This window comes from Anolis sagrei, chromosome Y, assembly GCF_037176765.1.
Source record: "Anolis sagrei isolate rAnoSag1 chromosome Y, rAnoSag1.mat, whole genome shotgun sequence".
Lineage (NCBI taxonomy): Eukaryota > Metazoa > Chordata > Lepidosauria > Squamata > Dactyloidae > Anolis > Anolis sagrei.
In genome coordinates this window covers 620,848-639,111 of record NC_090035.1, presented here as the reverse complement: position 1 = coordinate 639,111, position 18,264 = coordinate 620,848, and the positions used below count along the sequence as shown (strand labels likewise).

Sequence of the window (18,264 nt, the reverse complement as noted above, 5' to 3'; positions counted from 1 at the left end):
GAGGATAGCTGGGATGAGAAATGTGAGATCGTAACATTATATTTCCAGAGAGGTGCATTCGTTGATGTACGTGACAAATGGCATAAGGTGGGGATTCGCAAAAAGAACGGCCTCCACCGAATGTCCCATACTTGACATACGTATGAGAGGCATTGTTGGATTGCACGTCCCATTATCCCCATCTGTAGGTCAATTCTGATTTTGGATAATATAGGTGGTTCGGCAGCTGAACCACCGAAAACAGAACCAGGAGGGACCCCCTCCAAAGCCTTACCGCAACGAAACACGAGCCGCCAATTTGGCGGCTCGTGTTTCGTTGCGGTAAGGCTTCGGAGGGAGTCCCTCCTGGTTCCGTTTTCGGCGTTTTGACTGCTGAACCACAGAAATTATAGAAATCATAAACACAAGTTGAATCGGTGGCTCCTGTTTTGTTGCGGTAAGGCTTTGGAGGGGGTCCCTCCTGGTCCTGTTTTCGGCAGTTCAGCTGCCGAACCACAGAAATCATAAATTTGAGCTGAATCGGCGGCTCCTGTTTCGTTGCGGTAAGGCTTCGGAGGGGGTCCCTCCTGATTCCATTTTCGGCGGTTCGGCTGACGAACCACAGAAATTATAGAAATCATAAACAAGAGCCAAATCAGCAGCTCGTGTTTTGTTGCGGTAAGGCTTCAGAGGGGGTCCCTCCTGGTTCCGTTTTCGGCGTTTTGACTGCTGAACCACAGAAATTAGAGAATTAATAAACATGAGTTGAATCGGCGGCTCGTGTTTCATTGCGGTAAGGCTTCGGAGGGGTTCCCTCCTGGTCCCGTTTTCAGTGGTTTGGCTGCCGAACCACAGAAATCATAGGAATTGTAAACACGAGCCGAATTGGCAATTCGTGTTTTGTTGCGGTAAGGCTTCGGAGGGGGTCCCTCCTGGTCCCGTTATCGGCGGTTCGACTGCTGAACCACCTAAATTATCCAAAATCCGAATCCACCTACTGAACCCCAGAAATTATAGAAATCATAAACATGAGCCAAATCGGCGGCTCGTGTTTCGTTGCGGTAAGGCTTCGGAGGGGGTACCTCCTGGTTCCGTTTTTGGTGGTTCGACTGCCGAACCTCAGAAATTATAGAAATTATAAACATGAGCCGAATCGGCAGCTCGTTTTTTTTGCGGTAAGGCTTCGGAGGGGGTCCCTCCTGGTCCTGTTTTTGGCGGTTCGACTGCCAAACCACAGAAAACGTAGAAATCATAAAGTCGAGCCGAATCTGCGGCTCATGTTTCGTTGCGGTAAGGCTTCATAGGGGGTCTCTCCTGGTTCCGTTATCGGCGGTTCGACTGCTGAACCACCTAAATTATCCAAACTCCGAATCGAACTACCAAACCCCAGAAATTATAGAAATCATAAACACGAGCTGAATTGCCGGCTCGTGTTTCGTTACAACAAGGCTTCGGAGGGGGTCCCTCCTGGTTCCGTTATCGGCGGTTCGACTGCTGAATCACCTAAATTATTCAAAATCAAAATCGACCTACTGAACTGCAGAAATTATATAAATCATAAACACGAGCCCAATCGATGGCTCGTGTTTCGTTGTGGTAAGGCTTTGTAGGGGGTCCCTCCTGGTTCTGTTATCGGCGGTTCAACTGCTGAACCACCTAAATTATCCAAAATCCAAATTGACCTACCAAACCGCAGAAATTATAGAAATCATAAACACGAGCTGAATCGGCGGCTCGTGTTTTGTTGCGGTAAGGCTTCGGAGGGGGTCCCTCCTTTTCCTGTTTTCAGCTTTTTGGCTGAAACAAAGTTGGAAGAGACCTCACATATTGCCTAGCCCATCCCCCTTTACTCTGTCTCCAAGCTGTATAACCACCATCAAAGCACCCCCGACAGATGGCCATCCAGCTCAAGCAGTTTAGAAAATATTTATTTTGAAAAACGGTTCGCTCTGTACAAATTGGGACTCGAACATTCTCAACACTGCAAGGGCGTAAAAACATGGTTCACACCGACCCAAATAAAAGCAATTCTTTTTTTTACTCTTTTTTTCCCATTTTTAAAAATGATAAACACTACAAAACGGTTGCTTTCGAAGCCACTTAACAACAAGAGGTTGAAATGAGTCCAAATTAAAAACAGGGGGAGAAAGGCGAGAAAGAAAGGATATCCCAGCTTATCACACATAATCTTTGATTCTTACCCGGCTAGTTCTTTTGTCTGAGTGACAATTTGACTTTTGTGATTTCCCTTTTCACTCAACCAGGCTGCAAAAAAGACACCCCCCCCCCAACAAAAATAAGTACACAACTTTTTCTTGTTCTGGTAAAATAAAACAAGGACAAATTTGATCGGTAGCTTCCAACGAGGGACAAAAATGATTTTGTATACAATTTTGTATACAATTTTGTATACAGTTTTATATACAATTTTGCATACAGTTGCATACAATTTTGTATACAGCTTTGCATACAATTTTGTATACAGTTTTATATACAATTTTGTATACAGTTTTGTGTGTATACAATTTTGTATACAGCTTTGCATACAATTTTGTATACAGTTTTATATACAATTTTGCATACAGTTGCATACAATTTTGCATACAATTTTGTGTACAATTTTGCATACAGTTGCATACAATTTTGTATATAGTTTTGCATACAATTTTGCATACAGTTGCATACAATTTTGTATACAGTTTTGCATACAGTTTTGCATACAATTTTGCATACAATTTTGTATACAGTTTTAGATACAATTTTGTATGCAAGTCCACTTTGAATCTGTTTCCGAGCGGATTAAAAAATGTTATTTCATCAGAATTTGTACCACTTGAAAAGAAATCCATGAAGGAAACACATTTTGCATAAAAAAAATTAACAATAATAGCTTCACATTTAAAAAAAGAAAAGAAAAAGAGTTCACGTCAGACGACCTGGAGAAATCTCATCGGAATTCTCCCTTCTCGTAAAAAAACCGCGATTGCTCTGAGAAGTTCTCAATATTCCTCGCACCTTGAAGCATGCAAAACAACGGGAAAGGCGTCACGGGAACATCCGTGGTATGATTGTAAACACGAGAACACTGAACGGAAGGTCGGAGAAGCTGGGATGGAGGCGGGTGGAGGCGGAGGGGCGATGGGGGCGAAGTCCGTCAAGTTCCCTCCCGCTCGCTAGAGCCAGGGGTGCCAGGCGGGGTCCATGCGGCAGAGGTTGTCCAGGCTGTTGGCGGCCGCCACCAGCGTGTTGACCTTGCTCTCGCCGCCTTCGAACTGCGCCAGGTTGTGCAGCCGCGTCATGATGGCCGTCACGGCTTTCTGGACCAGCGACACCAGCTGCTGGCTGTCCATGTTCTCCGGCTGCCCGGCCGCCGAGAGCGGGGAGGAGGTGTCCTCCTGGGTCTTCTTGTGCCAGGCGATGATTTCGTCTCGCAGAACCGTCTTCAGGATGCCGTCCACCTGTGAGGAAGGCGGGATGCGGAGGGGAGGGAGAGCAGAGACACACACACACAGAGAACAATCAATCTTTAGTATGATCCAGAGACCCAATCTGTTCAACGGAGAAAGTGCACAGCTGTCATGTATTGTGATCTGCAGTTGATGGTGGTTGGTGGTGGTAGGCCGAAATCTAAGATCATCTGGGGAGGCCCTGCTCTCGACCCCACCACTCTCACAAGTGAGGCTGGTGGGGACGAGGAGCAGGGCTTTCTCAGTGGTGGCCCCTCGCCTGTGGAACTCACTCCCGGGGGAAATCAGGACATCATCATCCCTCCTCTCCTTCAGGAGGAGGGTGAAGACGTGGTTATGGGACCAGGCCTTTGGACAACCAGGCAATTAAATAACACAATCAGGTAAACAAGAACAACAGGATTGAGGAAGTGGAATGGAAAATGAGAACTATGAGTTAGCGATCGCTGACCTTGTAAGAGAGGAATTGGGTTTGTATTGGTTTTTATTGTTTTTATTGATTTTACTGATATAATGCATGAATTGTGTAATTGTGTAATTGTGTAACTGTGTAATTTTGTGTCTTGATTGTTTGTACTAAAGGCATCGAATTGTGCCTTGTTTCTGTAAGCCGCCCTGAGTCCCCTCCGGGGTGAGAAGGGCGGGGTAAAAGAACCCCAAATAAATAAATAAATAAATAGGCCTAGCAGATGGTGATGGGAGGGTTAATCTAAGTCTAAATTCCAAAGGGTTGAGTATTCTGTGAGTAAGAGTTCATGGGTGAAAGCAATTAAGGGTGGAGGTATGCAAGAGATGGGTTGCAGCTGCGTGTTTCTGGATACAAGGATACAAGGACCTAGCCTTGGGACTGATCTTCGGGAGAAAAGCATTTGTCTTATTTTGGTGGTAGATGCTGCTGGTTTCCCCCCAGGTTTTTCAGTGTCCTGACCTGTCTCCTGAACCTTTGGAATCCTGGAACCTTGAATATCTGGTTATTTTTTAAATGGGTTGCTGTAGCTTTTTTGGGCTGCATGGCCATGTTCCAGAAGCATTCTCTCCTGACGTTTCACCTGCATCTACGGCAGGTATCCTCAGAGGTTGTGAGGTCTGTTAGAAACTAGGAAAGTTGGGTTTCCAACAGACCTCACGCCCTCTGAGGATGCTTGCCACAGATGGAGGCGAAACGTCAGGAGAGAATGCTTCTGGGACATGGCCAGACAGCCAAAAAAACCTACAACAACCCAGTGATTCCGGCCAGGAAAGCCTTCGACAATATATTAAAAAAGAATGTTTAACATTAGCAATATTGGGTTGTTGTAGGTTTTTTCAGGCTATATGGCCATGGTCTAGAGGCATTCTCTCCTGACATTTCGCCTGCATCTATGGCCAGCATCCTCAGAGGTAGTGAGGTCTGTTGGAAGTAGGAAAATGGATTTTTATATCTGTGGAATGACCAGGATGGGACAAAAGACTCTTCTCTGCTGGAGCTAGGTGTGAATGTTTCAACTGACCACCTTAATTAGCATATAATGGCCTGGCAGTGCCTGGGGTAATCTTTTGTTGAGAGGTGATTAGCAATATTACGTTAAGCTTTTGGACATTCTGGCAGCTAAAGGAAAAACCCGATGATGAGCAGGAATTGATGGAACGGAATGGACATTTGGAACTCTGAACACTGAGCATGAGATTGTTTATGCATTGATGTTCTTAATCTGTTAATTTGTTTAAACTGTTTTTGTATGTTTGTATAATTTGATATAGGCATCGAATTGTGCCTTCGTTTGTAAGCCGCCCTGAGCCCCCCCCCCCGGGGGTGAGAAGGGCGGGGTAGAAATAATTGAAATAAATAAATAAATAAATTATGTTTGGTTTACTGGGTTTTTTTAAATATTGTTTATTGTATTCATATGTTTTGTGTTTTATTATGTCGTTTATTTTTATTGTAACCTGTATCTTATTGTAATTTGTTGTTTGGGCTCGGCGTCATGTGAGCCGCCCTGAGTCCCTGTCGGGGAGATGGTGGCAGTGGAACTCTCTGCCCCGGAGTGTGGTGGAGGCGCCTTCTTTGGAGGCTTTGAAGCAGAGGCTGGATGGCCATCTGTCAGGGGTGCTTTGAATGCAATACTCCTGCTTCTTGGCAGAATGGGGTTGGACTGGATGATGGCCCAGGAGGTCTCTTCCAACTCTAGGATTCTATCATTCTATGATTCTATGAAGGTCGATCCCTGGACCCGATAAGCTTAAGGACATTAAAACTCCATAATCCACTCCAGAATGCATTGTCTCCCTTCATCCCACCTCCCTCCCTTATGATTCGCTGGAACGTCGAGGCAGCAGAGGTCTCCTGCTTCTTGGCAGAATGGGGTTGGACTGGATGGCCCAGGAGGTCTCTTCCAACTCTAGGATTCTATTATTATTATTATTATTATTATTATTATTATTATTATTACTATTATTATTATGGTGTCAATCAGACAGCAATTTCCATAAACAGAACTGACAAGAAAGGAAACCAAGGCAAAAGAATACAAGATATGGATGTGGGGATACAGTCCAAATTCACACAAAAACAAAGTCAAACGTGTTAAGACCTCGCTCTAAGTATTTGACCATTCAAATTTTTTTTAAAAAAATCAGAATATATTTTCCCACTGAAAATAGACCTTGGAATAAAACGGTATTTCCGCTCCCACCTGGCCAGCGCGGCACTTCCTCCGTTAATGCACTTTTAAAATTGCTTTAATGGTCGGAACACGATTATTATAACTCAGCATGTTTTATACCTTTTTGGAAACCCTTTCTGCAAGTGGTCCGGCCTCTCTGATTAAGGCCGGAAGGGGGCACACACATCACAACCCGTCAAATCAAATCAAGGGTAATTACTAACCTGCAATATTAAAAAAATAATGCAAAGCACAGAAAGGAAGCGGAGGAGGAGGAGGAGGACGACAACAAAGAGCCGTGTGTGGGGCCTCCCCGCATCCTCCCTCTCGCAGTCCCGCAATTTATTTATTCTCCCCAAGGCTTCCTCTTCATTTTGGAAAGAAGTGGCAAGTGGAGTGCCATAAGCAGGGTTCCGTCCTGGGCCCGGTCCTGTTCAACATCTTTATGAATGACTTAGATGAAGGGCTAGAAGGTATGATTATCAAGTTTGCAGGCGACACCAAATTGGGAGGGTGAGCCAAAACTCCAGAGGACAGGAGCAGGACTCAAAGGGATCTGGACAGATTAGAGAGATGATGGGCCAAAACTAAAAATGAAGTTCAGCAGGGACAAATGCGAGAGACTCCACTTAGGCAGGAAAAACGAAATGCAAAGAGACAGAATGGGGGACGTGAGGCCTGGCTCGAGAGCAGGACGTGAGGAAAATTCCTTGGAGTCCTTGACAGATTAGAGAGATGAATGGCCAAGACTAACAAAATGAAGTTCCACAGGGACACATGCAACATACTCCACTTAGGCAGGAAAAACGACATGCAAAGAGACAGAATGGGGGACGATGAGGCCTGGCTCGAGAGCAGGATGTGGGGAAAATACCTTGGAGTCCTTGACAGATTAGAGAGATGAATGGCCAAAACTCACAAAATGAAGTTCAACGGGGACAAATGCAAGATACTCCACTTTGGCAGGAAAAACGAAATGCAAAGATACAGAATGGGGGACGATGAGGCCTGGCTCGAGAGCAGGACGTGTGAAAAAGATCTTGGAGCCCTTGACAGATTAGAGAGATGAATGGCCAAAACTCAGAAAATGAAGTTCAACAGGGACAAGTGCAAGAGACTCTACTTAGACAGGAAAAACAGGACTGCAAAGAGACAGAATGGGGGACGATGAGGCCTAGCTCGAGAGCAGGACATGTGAAAAAGATCCTGGGGGGGGGGGGGCTCATTTTATTATGTGTACATTGGAGGCATCGAATTTTTCCTGGCTGGAAGCTGCCCTGAGTCCGTCCGTCCCCGCCCTCCCCTCTCTTCCGGGGTTGAGAAGGGTCGGGTACAAATATATGAAATAAATATATAAACAAAACAGGTTCGGGACAACCTGGGCCCTCCCTCCAGGTGTTTTGGACTTCAACTCTAACCATTCCTAACAGACTACCAGCTGTAAGGAATGGCTGCGGGACTTGAAGTCCAAACCACTTGGAGGGAGGGCCCAAGTTGGCCCAGGCCTGCACTCATAAGACTTGAGAAACTGCAAGTCGCTTCTGGTGTGAGAGAATTGGCCGTCTGCAAGGACGTTGCCCAGGGGACAATGCCTGGATGATTTTGATGTTTTTATCATCCTTGAGGGAGACTTCTCTCATGTCCCCTTTGCATGAGGAGCTGGAGCTGATAGAGGGAGCTCATCTGCCTCTCCCCAGATTCGAACGCTGCGCCACCAGGGGCTCCACTAACATAGAATCCTAGGATCAAAGAGTTGGAAGAGACCTCCTGGGCCATCATCCAGTCCAACCCCATTCTGCCAAGAAGCAGGAATATTGCATTCAAATCATCCCTGACAGATGGCCATCCAGCCTCTGTTTCAAAGCCTCCAAAGGAGCCTCCACCACACTCCAGGGCAGAGAGTTCCACTGCTGAATGGCTCTCACAGTCATAGAATCAACGAGTTGGAAGAGACCTCCTGGGCCATCCTCCAGTCCAACCCCCTTCTGCCAAGAAGCAGGAACATTGCATTCAAAGCACCCGTGACAAATGGCCATCCAGCCTCTGTTTCAAAGCTTCCAAAGAAGGAGCCTCCACCACACTCCCTCCGGGGCAGAGAGTTCCACTGCTGAACGGCTCTCACAGTCAGGAAGTTCTTCCTCATGTTCAGGTAGGATCTCCTCTCTTGTAGTTTGAAGCCATGGCTCCATTGCATCCTAGTCTCTCTCCAGGGAAGCAGAGAACAAGCTTGCTCCCTCCTCCTCCTCCCTGTGGCTTCCTCTCACATATTTATACATGGCTATCATATATCCTCTCAGCCTTCTCTTCTTCAGGCTAGACATGCCTAGCTCCTTAAGCCGCTCCTCATAGGGCTTGTTCTCCAGGACTGAACGAAGGTGTCACAATGGGTTGATGATCTGGAACGCCTGGGGTGCCATGCTTCCTTTTCATCCATGCAGCGTAGGTTCATTCCTGCGGCGCCTCGTGCTGTGTTTTCCTTTTATGTGTACTGCACGGTATGTGCGTCATGGGACTATTGTAGCACGTCACACTACCTTTGAATAGTATCGCTTCTATGTATTGTGTGGTCCGAGTTAGTTATGCAATGCATTATAATGCAGATTATTTGAGATCGGAATGTACGTTGACTGTGCAAGGTGGCGATTAGTAGCTGCAAACACGAATAAAAAAGCCAAACAATATAAAAAGGAGTTAAATTTGTTTCTAAACGATGTGTAGTAGAGTCTCCTGGTAACGCTATAACTGATAGTAGGAGTAGCAGAGGAGGGAAGAGAGGTGCCCAAAGTTTGGACGAGGAGCAACAAAGACAGAGAATTAGGGAAATATTCATGTCACCTACAGACAAAGACTCTTTTGAGGGCTTTTCAGAAAGTGAAATGGAGGGGGAGGGAGATGGGAGTACAGGTGTAAAAAGGACTACTCACGAACAAGAGTCAGATGAGGAGTATCAGAGGAAACGGATCCATGACATACTTACTGCTCCTACTGAAGAGGATTTTATGGGTTTTACAAGAAGTAATGTGTCTGGGAGTTGTGACGAGGAGGAGGATGCGTTGGATTGGACTCGTGTGCAAGAAGTCAGAGATGTGTGTACACAACCTAGCGATACTTTTGAGGGGTTTTCTAGGATTCTAAGCCCAGCAGGGATATTCTCATGAGAAACTGCCCTTTGCACTGGGGCCTCTCTGTCCTTGTCTGCATGAAAACCATTGACCAAACTATCTCCATCTTGCACCTTGGTCTCAGCAGATTCTAGGATTCTATGACTTAACATTACAATGATGTTCCAGAAGAAGTTGACGTGACTGTATCTGAATAAGGTCTCTTCCAACTCTAGGATTCTAGGATCCTATTATTATTATTATTATTATTATTATTATTATTATTTTATTATTATTATTATTATTGTGTCAATCAGACAGCAATTTCCATAAAGAAAACTGATGAGAAAGGAAACTGAGGCGAAGAATACAAGATATGGAAGTGGGATACAGTGCAAATTCACACAAAAACAAACGTGTTAAGACCTCGCTCTAAGTATTTGACCATTCAAAATTAAAACATTTCAGAATATATTTTTCCACTGAAAATAGACCTTGGAATAAAACGGTATTTCTGCTCCTACCTGGCCAGCATGGCACTTCCTTTGTGAGAGCAACGTATTCAGGTGAACAGCTCTCATTTTTTGGAACAGCCAGTAGGCTGTTAGGAATTGTGGGAGTTAAAGTCCAAAACACCTGGAGGGCCCAAGTTGGCCCATGCTTGGTCTAGGTCAAGGGACTTGAAATTGCAGAGACAAAGCATGCAGAGGCTTAAAGATAAGACAAGGTTTAAAGATAAGGCGAGGAAAAGCAGGTGTATGATAAATGATGTTATGGGAGGGATTGAAGCCTTTTAAAGTGGTTCCTGCTGGTACCATCCTTTGTGAGAGCAACGTATTCAAGTGAACAGCTCTCGGTTTTTGGAACAGCCATTAGGCTGTTAGGAATTGTGGGAGTTAAAGTCCAAAACACCTGGAGGGCCCAAAGGCCCAAGCCTGATCTATTTATTTATCTATCTTGTTGCAGCTGAGTCTACTGGCAATGTTACAAACTGATAGTAGGAGTAGCAGAGGAGGGAAGAGAGGCACTCAAAGTTTGGAAGAGGAGCAACAAAGAAAGAGAATTAGGGAAATATTCATGGCACCTACAGACAAAGACTCATTTGAGGGCTTTTCAGAAAGTGAAATGGAGGGGGAGGGAGATGAGAGTAGAGGTGTAAAAAGGACTACTCGCGGACAAGAATCAGACGAGGAGTCTCAGAGGAAATGGATCTGTGACATACTTACTGCTCCTACTGAAGAGGAGGATTTTATGGGTTTTACAGGAAGTAATGGATCTGGGAGTTGTGACGAGGAGGAGGATGGGTTGGATTGGTCTCGTGTGCAAGAAGTCAGAGATGTATGTACACAACCTACGTCCAGTGATACTTTTGAGGGGTTTTCTGGGGATTGGCAATCTGGTGATACATGTGGAGACCTAAGTCTTGATAAGAGATGGAAAGGTTGGCGGGAGACGATGCGGGAGACGATGCGGGTCAAGAATAGGGCTCCACAACCACCTACAGACCCACCGGCAGGACGCCACACTTGGAGGACAATCTAAGTAAGTAAGTACCCACAATAATTCCTAAGAGCTGCTGCTATTATTATTATTATTATTATTATTATTATTATTATTAATATTATTTTTTATTTTTAAAATATTTTTATTTTTATTAAATTATTATATATTATTATATTATTACTATTGGCCATTAGGAATTTTGGGAGTTGAAATCCAAAACACCCGGAGGGAAGGCCAAAGATGGCCCACACCTGGCCTAATATTTCAGTCCTGAAGTCACGCTACAGTACTGATGACACGCTTACCTTGAAGTTTGGCTGCGCGAAACAGCGGGCGACGGCAATCATCGAGGCGGTGAGTGGGCCGGACACGCCGATGGTGGTGAGGAACTCTGAAATGTTTGGCGTGAGTCGGAACGGAACGGGGCGGTTGGCATCCAGGTCCCCCGTAGCGTCGTTGATATCGAATCGGAAGTAGGCCACATTCAGCTTGCCGGTATCCTGAGAGTTTTAAAGAAAGGACAGACACATCAAAAGGAAGCAGGAGTATGGTTGGAAAACAGTTGTATAGATTTAAATTTCTCTTTAAATTAGTTGTTGAAATATATCCCACTGAAATATAACACTGTCAGGGGAATTTTGAGTAGAGAAGGGGAGAGACACTTAGTATTTTAAAAGGTAGGAAAAGACTAAACTTGAGAGATTAAAAAGGATTCTTCAAATGAATTCCGCTGCCACCATTATGATAATAATCAGGCTGAGGTAATATTGTGAGTTTGTTCTGTACCACACACTGTGCCACTATAGTTTTCTGAGTGGCTGCTGTGAAGCTGACTTTAGAAATACTTTGACCACAAAGGTACACACACTGAGGCTGGTATAAGTTAATAAAAGAACAAGAATGTTTATTGAACAGGCTTGAATTAATTCAGGTACAAATGCTTAATGGTTTCAGAAAGTTTCTGGCATGTAAAGCTTGTGGTTGCGTTAGAGTAAAATCAACACCTACCTGTGCAATCTGAAGCATCTCAGGATTCAGGCGGTTCAAGTGGAAGACGAATTCCGCAAAGCCAATCAGGGCGAGCTGGATGGTGAACATCTTCCGGAAGGTCCAGTAGTCGGTGGCGTTTGGGAACGTATGCAGCGCCCATTCCTTCAGCATGCTGCGCGGCACCATGTTGCCCTGCACTTCTTTCAGGATGTCGCGGAGGACCTGGGAGGAAGGAGGCAAGCAACGAGAGACTCGGGATTTGGAAATTACCTGGCATTGTCTAAGTTAATACTTCTGGCCTGACCACCTGTCAAAGAGTTAGGCCACTGTAATGAGGGTGTGGTGGTTAATGTTGTGGCCGAGCTTGACTCTGGGTCTGAAGCTGAGCTCTGTGAGCCAGAATTCCTACCGCATGATGGGGAGGAGGATGGGATACAGCAGTGTTTTTCAAGGCTCCGGAGAAGCACTCTCTTGGCTAGCAAGCGAGAAGCCAAGGGTACCAAAGGTCAACGCAATGTGTTCATGTCTGCAAAGGGTATTTAGCCTTGTAGCTGACAAGCAGGGGCTGTCAGTCCAATGTAGCTCTTCCCATGCAATCTTCTGTGGATTAACTTTGGCTTTTAGCAAAAAGTTACACCTACAGAGAGCACTATGGACTCAAACAATGATGGATCTGGACCAAACTTGGCACAAATACTCAGTATGCTAAATGTGAACACTGGTGGAGTGTGGGGAAAATAGACTTGACATTTGGGAGTTGTAGCTGCTGGGATGTATAGTTCACCTACAATCAAAGAGCATTCTGAACCTCACCAACGATAGAATTGGGACAAGCCTCCCACACAGAACCCCCATGAACAACAGAAAATGCTGTGTTTTCTGATGGTCTTTGGTGACCCCTCTGGCACCTCCTGGCGACCCCTCCAGGGGTCCCGACCCTCAGGTTGAGAAACACTGGGATACAGATTTCTGTACATACTTCAGACAGGCCTAACAGTGGGGCTGCTGAAGGGGAAACAGTTCCCAGGGCAAGTCAGTTCCCAGGGGAAAAGAATGTTAGTGAGACTGATAACAAGAGTGAATTCCCACACGGCCAGGTGGAGATGTCTTTGCCTTCCCACAGTGATCCGGTCCAGCTGGTCACATATCCTTGAAGATAATGAATTAATGAGCAGACAAGATCATCTGCAATTAAGGCTCTGGAGAAGCACTCACTTGGCTAGCAAGCGAGAAGCCAAGGGTGCCAAGGGTCAACGCAATGCGTTCATGTCTGCAAAGGGTATTTAGTAGGCCTGGGTAACAACGGAAAAATTTGTTTCTAATATCGTTTTGTTTTTAGGGTGCCTCAGCGTTTTGTATTTAAAAATATATCCGAAATTTTCCATAAAAAAAAAAGTTTGATATTTACGAAATTTCGTTAATATTTACAAAACGTTTTGTAAAGATGGCGCCCACGGTTGCGCATGCGCAAAGCATCAACGAATTTTTTTCCAATATTTTTTTAATATTTTTTAATTTAATTATTAATTTTTTAAATAATAATAAAAAATATTTGGCAGAAAATGCTTGCCAAAAAGAGCCACAGGGCAAACAGACTGAGCCTCCCCGCTGCTCCCAGCTCCGTCCCACCCTCCTGAGTCCTGCGGGCTCTCTCTCTCTCTCTTTCTCCAAGAGGAGGGAAAGGAGAAGAAAGAAAAGAGGAAGGGAAAGGAGGGAAGGCAGGCACTCACTCTGGCGGGCCCTCAAGCGCTGCCGCCGCCGAGTCAGGCCCGGCTCCTCCGAAGCACACCCACCGCAAAGGTGAGGAAGGAGGGACGGGGCCGCCTTCCCACTGAGGGTCGCTCGCCCTCTCGCTCGTTTGCTCAGCCGGCCCCTTCCCCGCCCTCTAATCCTCCTCCTCCTCCTCCTCTTTCAGGCTCTGACTGGCTAAGGAGAGGAGAGAGAGGAGAGCTCCCAGCAAGCATCTTACGTATTTCCGAAATGGACGGAAATACAAAAATATTTGGCGCATGCTGTTTCGATTTTGAAAATACACTTCCGGGTTTGGAAAAAAGTTTGATATCGTTTCGTATATGGGAAATTAACAGAAAAAAAACGATATACAAAATTAACGAATGAAACCGCCCAGCCCTAGTATTTAGCCTTGTAGCTGACAAGCAGGGGCTGTCAGTCCAATGTAGCTCTTCTCATGCAAACTTCTGTGGATTAACTTTGGCTTTTAGCAGCACGCTTCTGGCTTCCTGAGTCTGGGATTTGGGCCTTGTTTTCCACTGTTTTCCACGGACTCTTGTTTGACCATTGCTAAGGGATTAAGCTTCATGTTTTTGCCTTTGGATCCTGGGAACTGTGCCTTTGCATTTAAGCCTTTGATCTGCCTATGGATTTGATGCATTTCATATACTCAATAAACTACAAAACCTACAGCTTTGGTGTGGTGGTGTCTGGAGCAAGGTGAAAACTACCCTGAGTTGCAACAGTGAATGCAATGAGAGAAGTATATAATTGTTCGAGGGTTGAATGAAAAGTAATGCCTCCACTTTCGTAACTCCTCAACTAATGGCAGTACTGGTCTGAGGCAGGTACTGGCTTGTTCAGTAGACTCTCCTCTACAGTTCCATTTTGGTGGGAAGCCTTAGCATTGAACGGTTGTGTTGTTAAAGTGCAAAGTATGGAACCCTGCGCAGACGGTCGGTCAATGAGACTTAAGCAACGTATGCGGCAGGTACTGGCTTGTTCAGTACACTCTCCTCAACAGTTCCATTTTGATGGGAAGCATTATCATTGAACGGTTGTGTTGTTAAAGTGCGAACTATGTAACCCTGCACAGACGGTCGGTCAATGTGACTTAAGCAAAGTATGCGGCAGGTACTGGCTTGTTCAGTAGACTCTCCTCTATAGTTCCATTTTGGCAGGAAGCCTTAGCATTGAACGGTTGTGTTGTTAAAGTGCAAAGTATGGAACCCTGCGCAGACGGTCAGTTAATGTGACTTAAGCAACCTATGCGGCAGGTACTGGCTTGTTCAGTAGACTCTCCTCTACAGTTCCATTTTGGCAGGAAGCCTTAGCATCGAACAGTTGTGTTGTTAAAGTGCAAAGTATGGAACCCTGCGCAGACGGTCGGTCAATGCGACTTAAGCAAAGTATGCGGCAGGTACTGGCTTGTTCAGTAGACTCTCCTCTACAGTTCCATTTTGGCAGGAAGCCTTAGCATTGAACGGTTGTGTTGTTAAAGTGCAAAGTATGGAATCCTGCGCAGACGGTCGGTCAATGCGACTTAAGCAAAGTATGCGGCAGGTACTGGCTTGTTCAGTAGACTCTCCTCTACAGTTCCATTTTGGCGGGAAGCCTTAGCATTGAACGGTTGTGTTGTTAAAGTGCGAACTATGGAACCCTGCGCAGACGGTCGGTCAATGAGACTTAAGCAAAGTATGCGGCAGGTACTGCCGTGTTCACTAGACTCTCCTCTACAGTTCCATTTTGGCGGGAAGCCTTAGCATTGAATGGTTGTGTTGTTAAAGCGTAAAGTATGGAACCCTGTGCAGACGGTCGGTCAATGTGACTTAAGCAACCTATGCGGCAGGTTCTGGCTTGTTCAGTAGACTCTCCTCTACAGTTCCATTTTGGTGGGAAGCCTTAGCATTGAATGGTTGTGTTGTTAAAGTGCAAAGTATGGAACCCTGTGCAGACGGTCGGTCAATGCAACTTAAGCAACGTATGCAGCAGGTACTGGCTTGTTCAGTAGACTCTCCTCTACAGTTCCATTTTAGTATCGAACGGTTGTGTTGTTAAAGTGCAAAATATGGAACCCTGCACAGACAGCCAGTCAATGTGGTCTCAGCCCCGTTCTTAACTAGGAGTTGTTTATAAGTCGGATGTCTGTAACTCGGGGGCCTCGTCGGCCTGCCCAGACATCCCCAATAGCTTACCTGGTGGCTGGCCTGGGTGCCTCGCGCTTGGACGGTGGCCAGCCGGTCGTAGTAGCGCGAGATGGGACTGTCGTGCTCGATCCCCTTCTTGGCGCAGCGCTGCTTGTAGATCTCCACGAGGGAGAGCGAGGAGGGGTTGTCTTCCACCAGGCGCATCTGCGGGGAGACCGCCACCACTCGCGGGACTGCGGGGGGAGAACACAGGAAGGGGGGAGTTGCAGGGCGGGGAACGTCTCACAATAACAAGGCATGATTGATATATACAAGGTTGGGAATACAAGAGAAGGCCAGACAAGGACCTGATCCCATCAAAGCAGGAAAAAGAGGAAGAGGAAACGCAGCTGAAGTGAACACTCACTTAGGAAAGGATGTGTTTGGGCGAGCTGCCCCACCATTGCAGCATCCTGTTCTATAAAGTCAGAAAGTCCCTCTCAGACTTGAGCCCAGAAAATGGAAATTGGGGCCCTGACCTAAAACTTAGAAAGAAAGAGTTTGGATATCCTGACCAAACATCAAGGCAAGTATAAAAGATGGAAGATGTATTTGGGAAACAAAATCCCTAAAAAGGCAGAACCCCACTTGTGATTGGAATGTGGCTTCTCTTAATTAAAAGCCAAAAACAAAAAACTGTAAGGAATGCTGGAACTTTCTTCTGGCCAAAAAACCCTTTTGAAAACCTTCTGGCCACCACCACACTTAAAAGCACTGATAAGCCCTTGGCTTACTGGAAGTATCTTAGGCAAGAGAGTGTTGGATTAGCCCTCAGGCTAGTGTTCTAAGGTAACACTAAAAGATTGTTCTTTAAATTATACGCTGCCACCATAGTCTTGTTTGCTGCAGGAAACTGCTTTTTAAAACTACACCCACAGAGGCAGACGTGAGGCAGATGTTATGAACAACAAAACAATGATGTTTATTTAAGAGAACTGGAACAAACTCAGTTATAAAGCTTAGCTGTTTCAGAGTATTGTTTCAGTTCAGACTTAGTTACACAGGAACACTTCTCTGTCCCTCCACAGAACGTACTAACAGGATTGCTTCTCCGAAAGTAATTCTAAACTCTTCCACAGATAGTCCTACCCTGGATCTATCTGTACATTCCTCCACCAGCTATTTCCCTAATAGCTGTAGAGAGCTTCTCACTAGTTATCTCTGCTGGCCAAACAGACCAATTTCAGGCCTCCCTCACTAACCCTTCACCACTCCTAACTCCCAGTTCCTTCTTCTTTGACTCCCTCAGTCAATCTCCTTTGGCACCCAGATTCAATCTGCTTAACAGGCAGGGGCGGATCAACCCATTACGCAAAGTAAGCCTTTGCAGTATAGTTGATGTTGCCCAGGGGCGCTCTTGAGGCGCTCTTGGGGGAAAATAGACCTTGACATATGCGAATTGTAGTTACTGGGATGTATAGTTCACCTACAATCAAAGAGCATTCTGAACTCCACTAATGATGGAACTGAACCAAATATGGCGCACAGAACTCCCACGACGAACAGAAAATATATATCAGTGATTGGTTGGGGGGGGGGGCATGCCAAAATACTGTTTGTTTACAATTGAAAATTACCCAGGGCTGCCTCTGTCCATAGTGTAATCAAACATGGAAATGCAGCAGGGTGACCGCACAACCGGCAAACAACTGCAACTAACCACGGCGTGTTCGAGGAGGCCAACGTCTCCATGCTTTCATTATCATCTATGGTGCTGCAGAGATGATAATGAAAGGAAGGGAAAGCAGGGGCCTGCCTACGAACCAGAGCCGTGCACCAGCTCTCCAATTAATATGCAGATATCAGCTCTCCCTCGGTGGCGGCGGCAGCAGCAGCAGCGATGATCAAGTGAAGTGTGTCAAGTGGCACTTCCCTCCTCCTCGCGGCACACTCGAGAGCTCCGCCATGAAAGAGAACGCGCGGGAAAGCTTGTTGTCACTAGACAGCAGCCCTCACGGACTAAAGCGTTTCCAAAGAGGGGAGTGTGGGCGGCGCGGAGGAAAGGAGAAAAAGGCCGCCTTCCTCACTGTACCAACTGCAAACCTTGAGAGGAGTTGCTTCTCTGCTTGCTTTCATGTTTCTTTGGTAATGTTGAAGGTTAGTGTCGTCCTGAGGAGTGTGAGGTAAACCTCTGTGTGAGAGAAGCCTGATGTGAGAAAGCTGCGGTGTGAAGGCTGCTGCGTGTAAAGCTACTATGTATTTGTTTATTTGTGTTATGGGTTAGGGTGCAGCTAGAATATTGAGTTTCTTTGATATTGTCGAAGGCTAGTGTCGTCCTGAAGAGTGTGAGGTAAACCTTTGTGTGAGAGAAGCCACGTGTGAGAAAGCTCTGGAGTGAAGGCTGCTGCATGTAAAGCTACTATGTATTTGTTTATTTATGTTATGGAACCTTGTTCTTGTAAACAGTGCAACTAGAATATTATGTTTCTTTGATATTGTCGAAGGTTAGTGTCGTCCTGAGGAGTGTGAGGTAAACCTCTGTGTGAGAAAGCTCCGGTGTGAAGGGTGCTGCATGTAAAGCTACTATGTATTTGCTTTTTGTGTTATGGAAACCTTGTTCTTAGGCTACTGTCATCCTGAGGAGTGTTAGGTAAACCTCTGTGTGAGAGAATGTGAGGAAGCTTCGGTGTGAAGGTTGCTGCATGTAAAGCTACTATGTATTTGT

General features: G+C 45.7%; 1 protein-coding gene across 2 annotated transcripts in view; it reads right to left on the bottom strand.

Moving 5' to 3' along the window:
• Positions 1–2,712: 2,712 nt before the first annotated feature.
• The window catches only part of LOC137095543 (transformation/transcription domain-associated protein-like), a 216,632-nt gene continuing 201,080 nt past the window's right edge, over positions 2,713–18,264 (bottom strand). For both annotated transcript variants that reach the window (XM_067462324.1, XM_067462325.1), the window contains 4 exons: positions 15,609–15,793; positions 11,701–11,904; positions 10,998–11,192; positions 2,713–3,437 (listed from right to left, as the gene is read on the bottom strand). In XM_067462324.1, the coding sequence (XP_067318425.1) occupies positions 3,153–3,437; positions 10,998–11,192; positions 11,701–11,904; positions 15,609–15,793 (869 nt within the window). In that variant the 3' untranslated portion in view covers positions 2,713–3,152. The remainder of the gene's footprint in view (positions 3,438–10,997; positions 11,193–11,700; positions 11,905–15,608; positions 15,794–18,264) is intronic.